Source organism: Oryzias melastigma, linkage group LG18 (assembly GCF_002922805.2).
Source record: "Oryzias melastigma strain HK-1 linkage group LG18, ASM292280v2, whole genome shotgun sequence".
Classification (NCBI taxonomy): Eukaryota; Metazoa; Chordata; class Actinopteri; order Beloniformes; family Adrianichthyidae; genus Oryzias; species Oryzias melastigma.
The window spans coordinates 1400069-1414452 of record NC_050529.1 but is presented as its reverse complement, the minus strand read 5'-3'; the positions used below and the strand labels follow the sequence as shown (position 1 = coordinate 1414452).

General features: G+C 39.2%; 2 protein-coding genes and 1 long non-coding RNA gene across 4 annotated transcripts in view; 1 reads left to right on the top strand and 2 right to left on the bottom strand.

Annotated features, from left to right (window-relative positions):
- LOC112155820 (V-set domain containing T-cell activation inhibitor 1) overlaps positions 1-528 on the top strand; it is a 3492-nt gene extending 2964 nt beyond the window's left edge. The window contains exon 4 of the mRNA XM_024287771.2: positions 85-528. Coding sequence (XP_024143539.2) covers positions 85-257 — 173 coding nt within the window. The 3' untranslated portion in view covers positions 258-528. The remainder of the gene's footprint in view (positions 1-84) is intronic.
- Positions 529-3426: 2898 nt separating this feature from the next.
- Positions 3427-7488, bottom strand: LOC112155824. 2 transcript variants are annotated; one of them, XR_002920851.2, is made up of 3 exons: positions 5327-7488; positions 5094-5235; positions 3427-4418 (listed from the first exon to the last, which is right to left on the bottom strand). It is a non-coding gene; the product is annotated as an uncharacterized LOC112155824 (long non-coding RNA). The 2 variants fall into 2 exon arrangements; XR_004949612.1 differs by having other exon boundaries at positions 5094-7488.
- A 1444-nt stretch (positions 7489-8932) lies between these two features.
- Positions 8933-12998, bottom strand: LOC112155821 (V-set domain containing T-cell activation inhibitor 1). The gene is made up of 3 exons (XM_024287772.2): positions 12594-12998; positions 10067-10417; positions 8933-9909 (listed from the first exon to the last, which is right to left on the bottom strand). Exons 1-3 carry the CDS (start codon positions 12655-12657, stop codon positions 9818-9820), a joined length of 507 nt encoding a protein of 168 aa, XP_024143540.1. The 5' UTR covers positions 12658-12998; the 3' UTR covers positions 8933-9817.
- Between the last annotated feature and the right edge of the window lie 1386 nt (positions 12999-14384).

Genomic DNA, 14384 nt, shown 5'->3' with positions numbered 1-14384 from the left:
TTGATGAGACTCTGCAGGAAGCAGCTGATGAGGAAGAGGAGAACATTCTGATCTTCATCATCATCATCATCTCTGTCTCTGCAGGAGATGAAGGAGTACTGGAAGAAGTCGTGGGTGGAGTCAGTCGTGGTCTGATTGTTCTTATTGTTCTGATTGTTCTGGCAGTTCTTCTTAGTGTTCTGGTTCTGGTTTTTGTTGTTCTCTACAAGAAGGGAAAAAGGTTCAAAGCCTCCAGAGCTTCCATCAACCAGTTCTAACATTATCTTCTAATCTCAGATTCTAAGCCAGAGATAAACCAAACAAACACAGAAGATTTATACTATGGGTATTTGGATCAATCCACCCTGGACTAACACTTGCTCTGCTGCAGATTAAATATTCACTGTGCCAAACCATTCCTGTTTAATAATCATCCTCTAAAATACCCCTTAAAACTACAACCACGTTTATCCTTGGGAGCCATTAAACTGCATGTGGACGTGTACCGATGAGGATCTTTGCTGAACGTATTAAATTAAAATGTAAATTCCCATCAGTTTCTGTGCTGATCGCTCTTAAAACACGTGAATAACATCAGTCAGAATAGAACCCGTTAGAATAAAGGTCGATGTTTTCGATAAAACCTCCAATATTGACGGATTATTCAAATTTGTATTTACATTTGTGAACGATCTAAGACAGGAAAACAAGTACATTTAGGTACATTTATAAATACGTATTTCATTTTCCATTACAGTTTGTAAAGTTACATTTTATCGTGTACATAAAATGTGTTAACCAGCGTTCAGCTGCTGATCTAGACCTGCTAACTGGAAGTCACGTGGATTTAAAGAGCTGAGGTTCTCATCAAACCAGATTCATCTGTGGATTTCCTCCTGATGGTCTCAGCTGTCAGCAGGAACCAGAAAACTGTGACACCATCAAGAACCTCGTGTCACTCCATCATCTCCATCGTCTTTGTTCTGTTGGTGTTGAGATCAACGTTAAATTATTCATCATTTATGATTATGGATGGACACAAACCAGTTATTAATGTCTCCTCTGTGGTCAATTCTCAAACTGTTGAAAAGACTCCAGCTGTACTTCACTACCAAACCTGAGTCCCTGATTGGTCAAAGGTCGACCTTATTAAGCACTTTGTCATGTTTCCTGGTTCCAAAGATCTTTAAATGTTTATTGCATTAAATGTAAGAACAATGTTTATTTACTGTGATGTATAGTGGTTAACCCTTTGGAGCCTAAAACAGAATTTATCTCTGTAAATGTGAAAGATTACCTGCTGCTCATTTGACATCATTTTTTTCAGCACAACCTCTCCTATGGAACAACCTTCATGATGTCATTGTTCATGTCGTATTCACTAGACATGAAATAATCAAAAACAGAACTCTCTGTCTGGAATAATTGGATTCATTTTGTTGTGGAACCCCCAAAATGTTTAACATAAACTGATTTACAACATTGAATGAAAGTTTTTAGTGTAATTTTATAAAATCAGCTAAATTAAAATTTGTAAACAAATTAACATGTTTTTTAATAAAAAAAAAGTTCTTTGTGAAATTGTTAAAACTGTTCTTGATGTTCTACGGTCTGAAGCATCTTCTGAATTATGGAAGGATTTGTGATTAGTGATGCATCATGTCAGACATCAGAGCAGTACGTCTGCACCGGTTCTGGGAGTCAGGAAATGATGGTGGTAGACGACTCAAAACGCAGGAGACCAAAGAGTAAAACTTTTACTAAACTAGCTGAAACACGAGGGGAAACCCCATGGGAGCAGTGAACTGATGACAGATCTGAACAGATTGCCTGACAATGAAGAACTGAGAACTTAAATACTCTGAGGTTGATTGACTAAATGAAGACAGCTGTGGATGATTTAACCCAACCGAACACGACCAAACCTGAGAACAGAACCCTGACAGTGAGGATGACTGCTTTAAGGGACACATGGTTGTTTTTTTAAATCTCCAAATTCTCCATCAAACATCCTCAGTGGAGCCTGAGGGATTCTCAGAACTAGAGGCAAGATCCAAACCACTTCCTGGATCAGTCCTGGTTCAACCAGACAGCGACGTGTTGGACATCACAGTTTTCTTCTGCTCCTCCTCTAAATCAGGGGTCTCCAAACTACGGCCCGCGGGCCGGATCCGGTCCTCCTCCACATTTAGCCCGGCCCCCCAAACTGTTTTGGCTAACTTAGACATTTTTCCAGTTCTTTTAGGCTAATTTGGCATTTAGCCGATATTTCAGTTATATGCTAGCTGTTGTGGCTAATTTAGGTTTTTTTCTGTGTTTTAGGCTAATTTGCAGTTTAACTAATATTATAGTTTTATGGTAGCTGTTTTAACTAGAATAGACATTTTTCCAATTTTTTAAGGATAATTTGGCATTTCACTAATATTTCAGGTACATGCTAGATGTTTAGGCCAATAAAGTTTCTTTTCTGTTTTTTTAGGCTAATTTAGAGGTTAGCTAATAGTTTAGCTTTATGCTAGCTGTTTTAGCTAATTTAGACATTCCAGGTTTTTAGGCTAATTTGGCATTTAGCTAATATTATAACTAGCTATCAGCGTTTTATGCTATCAACTTCATTGTTTTTAGCTATCAATTTAAAAATCTTCAGCTATCTCAGGTAAAGCTAGTTTTTAAAATGTTTTAGTATAATTTTTCCTTAGAGGATTACAGAAACGAATTATTACAAATGTGGCTATGTGTGGCTTTCTGGAAAACCATAAATCTTTATGTTTAGGCTGTGATTGTTACACTTTTTCTATTAGCCTACAAACCAACCCGGCCCTCCATCAGAGAAGAAAACAGTCCTCACAAGAAACAGTTTGTGGGCCCCTGCTCTAAGTGAATCAAGCTTCAACACATGGATCGTGTAAACACCCCCTCCACTACTCGGAACACGCCTCATGGCCTCAATAAGGAACTCCACATCCCTCGTTTTGGCTCCCAAATCTTCTAGAAGATGTCAACCACACAAACCCATCTGGTTCTTCTCCGGATGCTGTTCCCCTTCAGGCTCCATTTGTCAGTATCATTTGTCAATCCTCAACATTATTAACACACGCCTGTCTTCGGTTACGGTACATCTTAAAGACATTAGTTCAAACCATAATTAAAAAAACAAACTTTGACAAATCTTATTTTTCATAGGCAGGACCAAAACCTGTGAAATGTTTAAGTCCAATGACATCACAGTGACAACATCATGTGGAAAACATCAAGGAAATCTGAAATCCCACCTTAACCCCCATCTATTAAAAACTGTATAAAGCTATATCTGCATCTTGTACTGGATATTAAAGGAAATTCAGACACCTTGCTTTTCTTTCGTCTTTCCAAAAGCCGGATGTGACGTCACAAAAGTAAAAGTGGAACCAATACAAACATTCCACGTTTATTCACGACTCCACTGTGTTCTGATGATGAAAATGTGTATAGTTTATTCAAAAACTACATTTTAACACATTTTTGGTTTGAAATTGTTTGACAATTTAAGATGAAATACGAAAGTGTTGTGATACACTAAACGTAAAGGTAAAACAATGTGAATGACTGAAACGTTAACCACACTGGAGGGGCCACACCACCGTAACTTTAAAAGTTAATGTACTACATAATGTTCTTTGATCATAACATTATTACCACTTAGCATTAAGCTGGACTCATCGGGAGGTACTATATCTGCTGTGTGTCGCTCCCATTAAAACATCTCATAGAATACAACTCTGTCTGTGAAGCAAAAGGGATGCATCTGTGACTCATATGTGCAATATTGAAAAACCCGTCGGCGAGTTTTGACTTTCACATTATTGTCGATAAGATACGGGAAAACTATATTGCTACTCTGGCGCCGTCCAGCAGTAACCCTGCGGGGTACATATGATACAGATGCATCACCTAAAACAAAGTAAAAGTAGCATGAAAACACAGACAAGTTATGAACAAAGTTCAACAAGTCTCATATATCGTCACACTCCATTATAATTGTCTTTTTCACAAACTTTGTCTCAGTTCCAGTCGTCTTCATCTCTCAAAGTCTTGTGCTTTTCTTGTCCAGTAACCAGGTCAAACCAAAAGAACAAGTCGAGTTTTTACAATCTTTCTCTTTCAGCAGCTCTGCAGTTCCTGACCAGCAGGATGAGTTTCATTGGAATATCACTGGTGCTCCTTAAGCTGCAGAAACAGCAGTTTCTCAAAAAAAAAAAGATAATTCCTCAATGCTCCATCAGTCTCCTTGAACATAGTCGCTTTTCTCTTCCATGTCGGGGTCACACCGTGTCTCATCCAAGCAGGACAAACTGGAGCTGATGTCATCTGTTCTCTTGTATCCATTCATGGTCGGCGTTACAGCATTTTCAGTCTAACTCGTCCATGAACCAGTCGTCCAGTCCTTGTTTTCTCCAGATCTGTCACAAACCAATACCAGTCAAATTATTATGTTGTCTTAGTAATAGTCTAAACTTATATCTGAATACCAGATAGAATGAAACACAGATTTATTCCTTTGGGACCTTTAACAAATACTTCCATTACTGTAAAAATGCAATATTCCTTAAAATAGTTGCACTGCCAGACAAGATCTCAACTAAAATACTGGAAATATTACTAAAAACTTGTCATTCTACCCGTTTTTACACTTCTGAGGATTCACACACTTAACCTAAAGAGGGATCATGATCTCGAAATATTCAAGCTTAGTATCTGTGTTGACTTAAATTTAAAAAAAATGACAGAAACTTTCTGCAATTCTAATATAAACTTGATCATTTTCAGCTTCAAATTTTGTGCTTTTAAGTTTCATAACTGTTTTACAGTTTCAAACTTTGTCGAAAGTCAAAAAAAATTTGAAGCTGAATTTTTGAGTTCTGAAACGTTAAAACATAAAATGTGACACTGAAAATAATGAAGTTTATAGTAGAATTGCATAAAGTTTCTGACACTTCAACTTTCCTTTTTTAAGTTAGCTTTATTTTGGTCTCAAATCTTGATAGCCCCAATTCGACTCCATACAAACCAGACATAAACTACAATCCAAAACCTGTCAGTAAAATAAATAGAGAAGTCCCATCACCCATAATTACTTGGTAAACTCTGGTATTCGTCACTGAAGTTCCAGGATGGGTCATTCCGTTTCTAGTCCCCCTCAGAGGGACTTCCTCCTCTGTCCAACACGATCCTCTCTGAGTTTCTGTCCGGCTTCTTCTGCTCCATGATCCCTGTGAGCTGTTAGCATAGCATTAGCTGGAGCTCCAAAGAGCAGCGCCTGAGCACTCCCTCGTGGACCCTCAGTGAGGAACCAAGACAGATGAAGCACCCGAGCATGACGGTCCCTCTCCGACCTGGATCCTGGTTCAAACGGCACACGCCCCGTTCTCGATCACACCGGATCATCCCGTTAATCCCCATGGATCTCTGGGATGTAACCTGGGCTCAGGTTAGATTCACTTACATTTCTATATTTCTGAGGAAAAATGCAGATGAATCAGACACACAAAATCTTCTAACATACATCTTCTTAGTCGTTACAAACATCACATAATCTAATGGTTTAAATCTTTTTTTAAAACACAAATTCTCCTTTATCCTCAACATCCTCTAGAAAGTAGAATTATTCTAAGAGAAAAACATAATTTTATGAACTTTTAAAACTTACTGACCACAGAACTTTAGCCGACATCAGAAGAAGTTCAGATTTATTTACACAAACTTAAAGTACAGATTTTAACAAAGTTATTGCTACTTACCCACAGGCTGTAGAACCAGAAAGACTTGGAGCTGTAAAACTTTAAATAAGTTTGTTAACAGGAAAACTTCACGTTTATTGATCACTTTGTGTCAACATACATACTTTTCTACACACATATCAGATCATGATGGTAACCAGGTCAGTGAGTTCAAGAAGAACACAGTTTATTTTAACTAATTTTATTTAAGTGTACTTTGACATTTTACATTGAGGTTTAAATATTCTCATGTTTAGAGTAAAATCAGCTCTTTTAACAAAAAAGAAGTTCCGGTCACATCGCACTAATGCTCTACATCACTGCACCAGTTTCTTCAAAACAGAGTTTTCCTCCATCAAAAAAAGGCAGTAAGAGGTTAACTTACACTCTGATTTGATGCCTTATTTAACCTGTAGTGACGATCAGCATTTATATCTCTTTCTTTGCTGCTGCAGTCGAGGCTCAGCGATGCGTTGTCCCACCATGAATCAATGTCAGCTTTTTAAAAATAAAGCAAACTAAGCCGACTAAATATAAGAAGACTAAAGTACTAAAAAATGATTGAATATTCGTTTGTTTTTTAACCAACTATGTGATAAGCAGGATAATTCCAGACAAAGTGTGCATTATCAGAAATTAATGCACGTCATGGAAGACTGAACCGTACAAATTGAACTGGAAGACGGTTGCTTTGCAAAGTGTAATTAATTTGCGTTAAAGAATATTAAAGGTGTAATTTATGTATACATACACCTACAGTATATATAGGAATATACTTAGACATACACACACATACATATTTACAAACACATACATATATACATATGTACACACACAGTAAGTCTGTGTATATATACTCGGGTGGTTTCTCCTCCAATCTTGGGTTCTCTACCGGAGGTCTGGGATCTTGAGGGTCCTGCAGTATCGTAGCTGTTCCTGTTCTTTTCTGGACTCAGATGTCTGAGGTCTTTCCAGGATCTGATGTAGCCACTCTTCCAGTTTGGAGGTTACAGCCCAGAGTGCTCCAATTACCACGGGCACCACTGTGACTTTCACCTTCCAAGCTTCCTCCAGTTCCTCTCAGAGTCCCTGGTATTTCTCCAGCTTCCCATGTTCCTTCTTCTTGATGTTACCATGGCTTGGTACTGCAACATCCACCACAACGGCTGTCCTCTGTTCTCGATCCTCCACTACAATGTCTGGTTGGTTCTCCATTACCATCCTGTCCGTCTGGATCTGGAAGTCCCACAGGATCTTTGCTTCCCGTTGTTACCATCTGAGACAGCTACCTGATTCCGTTTAAGCATGCGTGAACGGATTGGGTAGCCGTTGGTCCAGGAACATTACTACAGCCAAACACAGATAAGAGGGCAGGGCCGGTCCACAGGCACACCCAAATGTTAGAAACACATCTGCCCCACACGAGGAGCCCATCTCCTGGATGTCTTGAGCATCACTCTACTTCAAGCCCAGGCAGGAACCAGGGGCCTCCAAGGGGAACTGCCCGATGCTTTAGGCATTATCCATTAAACCAGATCAGAATGACCACCTAGAAAAACTGAATTCCTGCATCAGAGACATTAAGACCTGGATGACAATTTAATTACCTCCTTCTGAACCCAGAGAAAACTGAGGTCATGATACTGGGTCCTAAACACCTGAGAGATGCTCTCTCAGATCAGATAGTCTCCCTGGATGGTGTAAATATTGCCTCCAATTCTTCAGTCAGAAACTTAGGGGTTTCATTTGACCAGGATTTATCATTTAAGGCTCACATATCTCAAGCTTGTAAAACTGCATTTTTTCACCTACGTAATATAGCTAGGATCAGGAATATGTTATCTAAAAGTGATGCTGAAAAACTCATCCATGCATTTGTTACGTCTAGACTGGATTACTGTAACTCTTTACTGATAGCATGCCCTAAAAGTTCTTTAAAAAGTTTTCAGCTTGTCCAGAATGCAGCAGCAAGATTGTTAGCAGGAACTAGCAGAAGAGAACACATCACTCCTGTGTTAGCTTCTCTCCACTGGCTCCCAGTTGAATTTAGAGTAAAGTTCAAAATCCTCCTGTTAACATATAAGGCTCTGAATGGTGTGGCCCCATCCTATATTAGAGATCTCATAGTTCCTTACCAGCCAATCAGAACACTTCGTTCACAGAATGCAGGACTGCTTGTAGTTCCTAGAATTTCTAAAAGTACAGTTGGAGGTAGAACCTTCAGCTATCAAGCTCCTGTTCTATGGAATAAGCTCCCAGCTCATGTCAGAGAGGCAGGTACAGTTTCTACCTTCAAAACTAGCCTTAAAACATTCCTCTTTGGACAGGCGTTCTGCCAGACTAGCCAGTAATCATAGAATAATTAACATAATGCTCCCATACTGTTCTGAAGTTTGGGGAAATAATTATTATAATCACATACTTCTCCAATATATGCTTGCAATATAAATTATGAAATATGTATATTCTCTACATAATAACATAGAAGGCTGCTAGAAGTTAGAAGCTGGGGAAAGTATGGTGCACTGGGGCTCTGTCCTCTTTTCCATCTACTTCTCCTCTCCTCTACTTTTTTATTTACTTCTAATTGTATGCCTTTGTTGGTGGTGCAGTATAATTCACATGTTTTTCCTTCTTTCCGACTCCCCTGTGGGAGACCGGGAGAGATTGCAGTTTCCGGGAGACTTGCTGGTGATCCTGACGAAGCCCCGCCCATCTGGATGAAGCCCCGACACCATCCTGCATCTCTGAGTGGGAGTGATTCCTGGTGGGTCGTCTGTCCTCCTGCTCCTGGTCGTGGACTGCAGTTCTGCTTCATCTGGACTATGGACTTAATCATCACTCGTCCCTCAGCTCTATATGAATGAACTCTACTCATATATGCAGTTTTAGCAGCTAACTTTTCTTTAACCGTTCTGGTATCGCCTGTCCGTCCTGGGATGGGATCTCTCCCTCATGTGGGAATCCCTAAGGTTTCTTCTTTTTTTCCTGACTCAGGTTTTTTTAGGAGTTTTTCCTTACCGCGAGGGAGGGTCTAAGGACAGGGATGACCGTTCTTTATAGTCTGTTTAGTTTTTACCTATTGTGCATATTTTATGACTCCATCTGTGCATCTGTAAAAACTACAGGCATGAAGCCCAATGAGGCAAATTGAATTTGTGATATTGGGCTATATAAATAAAATTGAATTGAATTGAACAGCACAGCTGTCCCTTCAAGAGGAGGATGCCCAGGAGAACTAGGGAACACCGACAAGCGTGGTGAACAAGGCCCAACCAAGCTCACCCACAGTTGGAGTTTTGGAGAGGCCCAGTGCTTGAGGGAAAGGGCCAGAACCAGCACCACAGGGGTCATGGACACCCCTAGGCTCAGATGTGATGTGATCCCCTGCTCATGGTCTTGCCAGAGAACTCAGGGTGGCCGAGCCCAGGCCCAGTTCCCCCCACCAGGGATTAGGGAGGTCCAACTTCCATATGGAATGTGTTTTGGGTCTACATTGTTGTGGGGTAAGAAACGCGTGTACTAAAATGAGCTGTAGGGGGACTACACCAGGGGCACTAGGTGTTCTAGGTGGAGTTAAAACTATGACGAGAGTTGCATAAAGCTGTCGAGATGCCAAACCATCAAAGTCCATTGCAGGTTGTCGGTTAGGCCCCAAGCCTCCCCAGCCAGGAGGTCGTCTTGCCAATACATCTTGCAAAAATAGAAAGCTGTTTTGGATATGAACTGTCAAGCAGTCAACCACCAACGATTTTGGTCACTGTTCAGAAACGGCACAGACAAACAGGTCATCTTCATCTTCCTCTCTTCATCTTCTTTGAACATCTGTCAGAGTTCTTCCTGGTGTTTCTGGAGGTTCTCATGGAGAGACATCTGCTTCTTCAGAGGTTGGGACTCTGAACTTTGAGTATGAAATGCTTTGGAGTTTGAACTGCAGAGAAGATCCAGTTCAGGAACTGAAGACCTTCAGACTAGAGGATCTGTCATGCTCCTGTCTGCTTTAGAATCTGAGTTAAGAAGACCAAGTTCAACATCCCGCTGGTTGTCGGAACGTTGGTTAGAACTTTGTTTCTTCCTGTAGATCACGAGACCAGGAGCAAAAAAATAGTAAGAAGAAGGAGACCTGAGAGAGGGATCAGACCAAGATTTCCATGACTGACTCCATCTTTGTCCCCTGTAGGTGACACAGAGCAGAGGCTAATAAATGAAGATCAGAATGTTCTCCTCTTCCTCATCAGCTGCTTCCTGCAGAGTCTCATCAACAACATCTTCAGAAAACACGTCTGATCTGAGACCTTTCACTCTAACATCAATTCACTCTTGATGCTCACCTGGAGGAATCACCGACAGATGAACACTGCCAATCAGAATCATTTCTCTATCTGGATCATTTTCTCGCATGACTGAACACGTATATGTTCCAGTGTCATTAACGGTCACGTTCTTCAGAACCACAGACAGATCTCCATCCTTCATCTGACTGTTATTCAGAAACACTCGGTTCCTGAAAGATTCATGCTGATCGTCTAGATTAATACCACGATTCCTGTATACAAACACATATTCTCCCTCCTCCAGGTCGACTCTGGTCCACTCCAAAGATTTCATCTTCATGTTTTCTGGAGCTTTACATGTCAGAGTGACATCATCCCCAGGTTCAGCAGTAATCTTCAGATCTGCATCTGAAGAACAGAGATCATAGAGGTTACAGAGGACTCTGTTCTGTAACTGGACAGGAACTAGGAAACAGTGACTCACTTACCACGGTAGAAAACATTCTGTGGGAGAAGACATAAACTACGTATAGCTTCCTCACTTCAAAGAAGGATGTCTTGGCAAAAATGCAAAATGTTGTATATTATTTAATTTTACGTTGTAGCTTATATTGTTTGTTATTATTGAGGCCCAATATAAACTTTCAGTATCCAAGTATGAAATGAACTTTGTTTTTCACAATCCTGGTATCGGTATTGATTTTACCTTTTTTTTAATTCAGGTTTCCTGCACTTACCTTTGATAATCAACACTTTAGTCATGTGCTCCACGTGTGTACTAGCAAACACACCTGTGGATACAATACTAGCACTAGATGTCTGAATTGGATGGTCAAACGGCACGCTTCTCACTACCAGAATCTGGTATATTTTAGCAATTAAGAAGGGAGGAGAATGAGAGAAAGCATAGACCATTGACTGTATAGTCAATGGACATACCAACCACTCCCCTCTCGTGTTCCAAACAGGAAGTAGCTGCTAGCATCAAGAAGTCAAAATACCATAGACCTCCATTGAGAAATAGACAGTTCTTACCATTGTTGATCTAATACCTTTTTCTTTACATTTTATTTCTAATTATAATTTTTAATTATATAATTTTTATATTGTTTGCAAGTCGTTCAAGTTATTACTTGACCAATCATGAGGGGATCTCTGATGTTGCAAATATTCTCACTCAAGTTTTTGGGGACAGACCTCGAATGCCCGAGTACTTAGATACTCGTTACACTTCTTTCATTGGCAGATCTTTAATTCTACACATCCATAAAACAATCCATTTACCAATCCATTTATCCATGTATCAGTTAGGGGTGCCATGATTAGTCGACTAATCGAGGACTACTTGACTATTAAATTAGTTGACGACTAATTCAATATTCGATTACTCGTTACTTTATATTTTATGGAGTCAGAGTGTAGTAAAGTTGAAAGTTATAATGGCAATCTGCTAACTTCATGGACTATTTTGCATTTAATAACGTGTTGTATGCTGCTTTGGAGTTTAGTTAATATGTCAACTACATGCTAGCTGTTTTGGCTAATTTAGGATTTTTTTTCAGTATTTAGGCTAAACTGGAGTTTTGCTAATATTTCAGCTGCATGCTAGCTATTTGGGCTAAGTTAGGCTTTTTTTAAAAGGTTGTTTTTTTTTAGCTTAGCTAATATTTTAGCATCATGCTAGCTGTTTTAGCTATCTTAGACTTTTTTATTTTTAGGCTAATTTGACATTTAAATAATATGTTAGCAGGCTACCAGCTTCAGTGTTTTCAGTTATCAATTTCAGCACCTACACTTATCATCACTATCACCTTACAGCATTACCACTAGTGTGAATTATCTAGTTTTAGTTAGGTTAAAGCTTGATGTAAAAATGTGTTTTACATCCACTTTGCGTATGACCTGATCAATCGACTAATCAGAAAAAATAATCTGTGATTAATTGACAATGAAAATAATCGTTTGTGACAGAACAAATATCAATCCATTCATAAATCAGTCACCCATAAAATAATCAATCCGTCAGTCGATAAATCAGTCAATCCATCCTCCAATAAATAAATCCATCTATATATAAAATCCACCCATCCATCAAAAATTAATCAATCCATCCATACATTATTCAAGCCGTCCATCCATAAATTAATGAATTCATAAAATCAATCCACGCATCTATCCCCGATCATAAATAAATAAATAAATTCATATCTACATCAATCCACAAATCAATCAATCCAAAAATTAATTCATCCATAAATCCATGCATAGATCAATCAATTCCTAACTACATCCATCTATAAATAAATCAGTTCATTAAAAAAAAAAAAAAGTTCATTTCCTGTCAGCCCCTGACAGGGCCATGCAATCACACACCCGTTTTGTATAATATTTAAAACTAAAAATAAATAAATTGTGTGTATAAAAAGTACAATTCTCATCCTCTACACGTAGCAGAAATATTTAGTGAATTAATTAAAGTCTGAAGAAGTCTAAACGTTTTACAGCCGTTCTTTACTCCCGCATTTCAACACAAATAAAAGGGATTTTCCTGTCGTTTCCTGTTTGTTTAAAGACTTTATCTCACCTGAAGACCCAGAAACGTAGAAACCGACCAGAACGCCGACCAGAACCGAGCCGGGGAACCCCATGGTTCCGTCCAGAAGGAGCAGGACGGCCGTGAAGAAGACACGTTCAGACTGTGTTTGAATGAGGCACGGTCAGTTCCTCGCTCTGTGATTGGACCAGACTGTGAACCACGTGACCCAGTGAACGCGCTCTGCGACCGCATGGCCAGTCTCTAGTTGGTCAAGCTGTTTGGCGCGAAATTTGAAAATAATGGGGGGCGGAACTTACTCCGATAAAAAAAAAAAAAACTTTATTGACAACCGACATGACAAAACAACAATATAATAGACATAATAGACTCATAAAATAGTCTGAGTTCCTGATTGATTGGAGTTACAGACCCCTTGTAGACTGGTTAGAATGATATCTAACAATGATAATTTTTTTTTTTGGTGAAACAGTAAAACTGGATTTAGAAAAAATTCTTCATGTGTCAGAAGATGTCCATGAGAGTTAAGAGTTGTCTTATTAGAACAAAATCCTTTTATACAGTCTAGAGAAAAAGAGATTTATTCTAGTATCCACATTACTGTTATTCCAAATCAAACAAGATGTTGGAGAAACACTTTCTATAAATTAGCTACTTATAAAAGTTTGAATATTTTGTGGGTAATTTTTCAACTTTATAATTACGTTTGAGCAAGAACTAAATTCGTCCCGTTGTGTCATGACCTGGTTCCTCCCTTTATTATGTTGGGAAATACGTTCTTCTCCTTTCATTAAATTAACCACTGTATTATAAAATCACTGTTTAAAGTTTTGAGGATGAATCCATACTTTTTAGTGTTACTCAAAACATTTTCCCTGAGTAATGAAAATCAAATCACACAATATTTAGTTTAATAAATTACAGATGTATTTTGACATTTCTAAAAACAGAGACAGGTGCACAGATCTGTCAGGTATTGATGGTTGAGGACCAAATACAGGAGACCAGCTTTAGTGTCAGAATCTTGGAGAGATCAGGAAGTGGTTCTCTCTACAGGAAGTGACATCATCAACTGGAATCCTCCAGAAACAGGAAGGAGGTTTTCTGATCCTGGAGAAACCAGAAAGCTGCTTCTGGATCAGAACCATCTGCAGTCAAAGTGCAGACAGAACGGATCAGAGCCAGAACCAAGAGAACATCTTCTGGATGAGAGACTGCAGGAAGTCCTTCATCCTCATCTTCCTCTCTTCATCATCGTCTTCATCTCTTCATCCTCATCTTCCTCTTCTCTGAACATCTGTCAGAGTTCTTCCAGATGTTTCTGGAAGTTCTCAGGAAGAAACTTCTGCTTCTTCTGAGTTTGGACTCTTTGGACTTTGAGTCTGAAATGTTTCAGAGTTTGAGAAGATCCAGATCAGGATCAGAAGAGATCTTAAGAACTACAGACTGAAGAATCTGTGTCTGTTGATATTCTCACTGAGATAGAATATGTGTTCAGATGATCACTTTCAAGATTCTGCTGATTTTTGGAACCACCAGAACTTTGGTTTGAACCATTTGTCGTCTTGAAGATCTAATAAATAACACAAATAGCAACCAGAACCAGAACCGTAAGAAGAAGACCCAGCAGAACTATTCCAACAAGAACTCCTTGACTTGTTCCTTTTTCCTCCTCCTTTACTCCATCCTTGTTCTCTCCATCTTTGACTCCTCCTTCATCTTTCTCTCCTCCATCCTCTCCTGCAGAGACAGAGATGATGATGATGATGAAGATCAGAATGTTCTCCTCTTCCTCATCAGCTGCTTCCTGCAGAGTCTCAT

What these genes read in the sequence shown, in the direction of transcription:
- LOC112155821 (XM_024287772.2), bottom strand. Translation starts at nt 12,657, where the DNA reads ATGGGGTTCCCCGGCTCGGTTCTGGTCGGCGTTCTGGTCGGTTTCTAC. An exon ending in CTACGTTTCTGGGTCTTCAG is followed by an intron (nt 10,418 to 12,593) that starts GTGAGATAAAGT and finishes TCTGTTCTTCAG; the next exon opens with ATGCAGATCTGAAGATTACT. An exon ending in TCTGTCGGTGATTCCTCCAG is followed by an intron (nt 9,910 to 10,066) that starts GTGAGCATCAAG and finishes TGTCACCTACAG; the next exon opens with GGGACAAAGATGGAGTCAGT.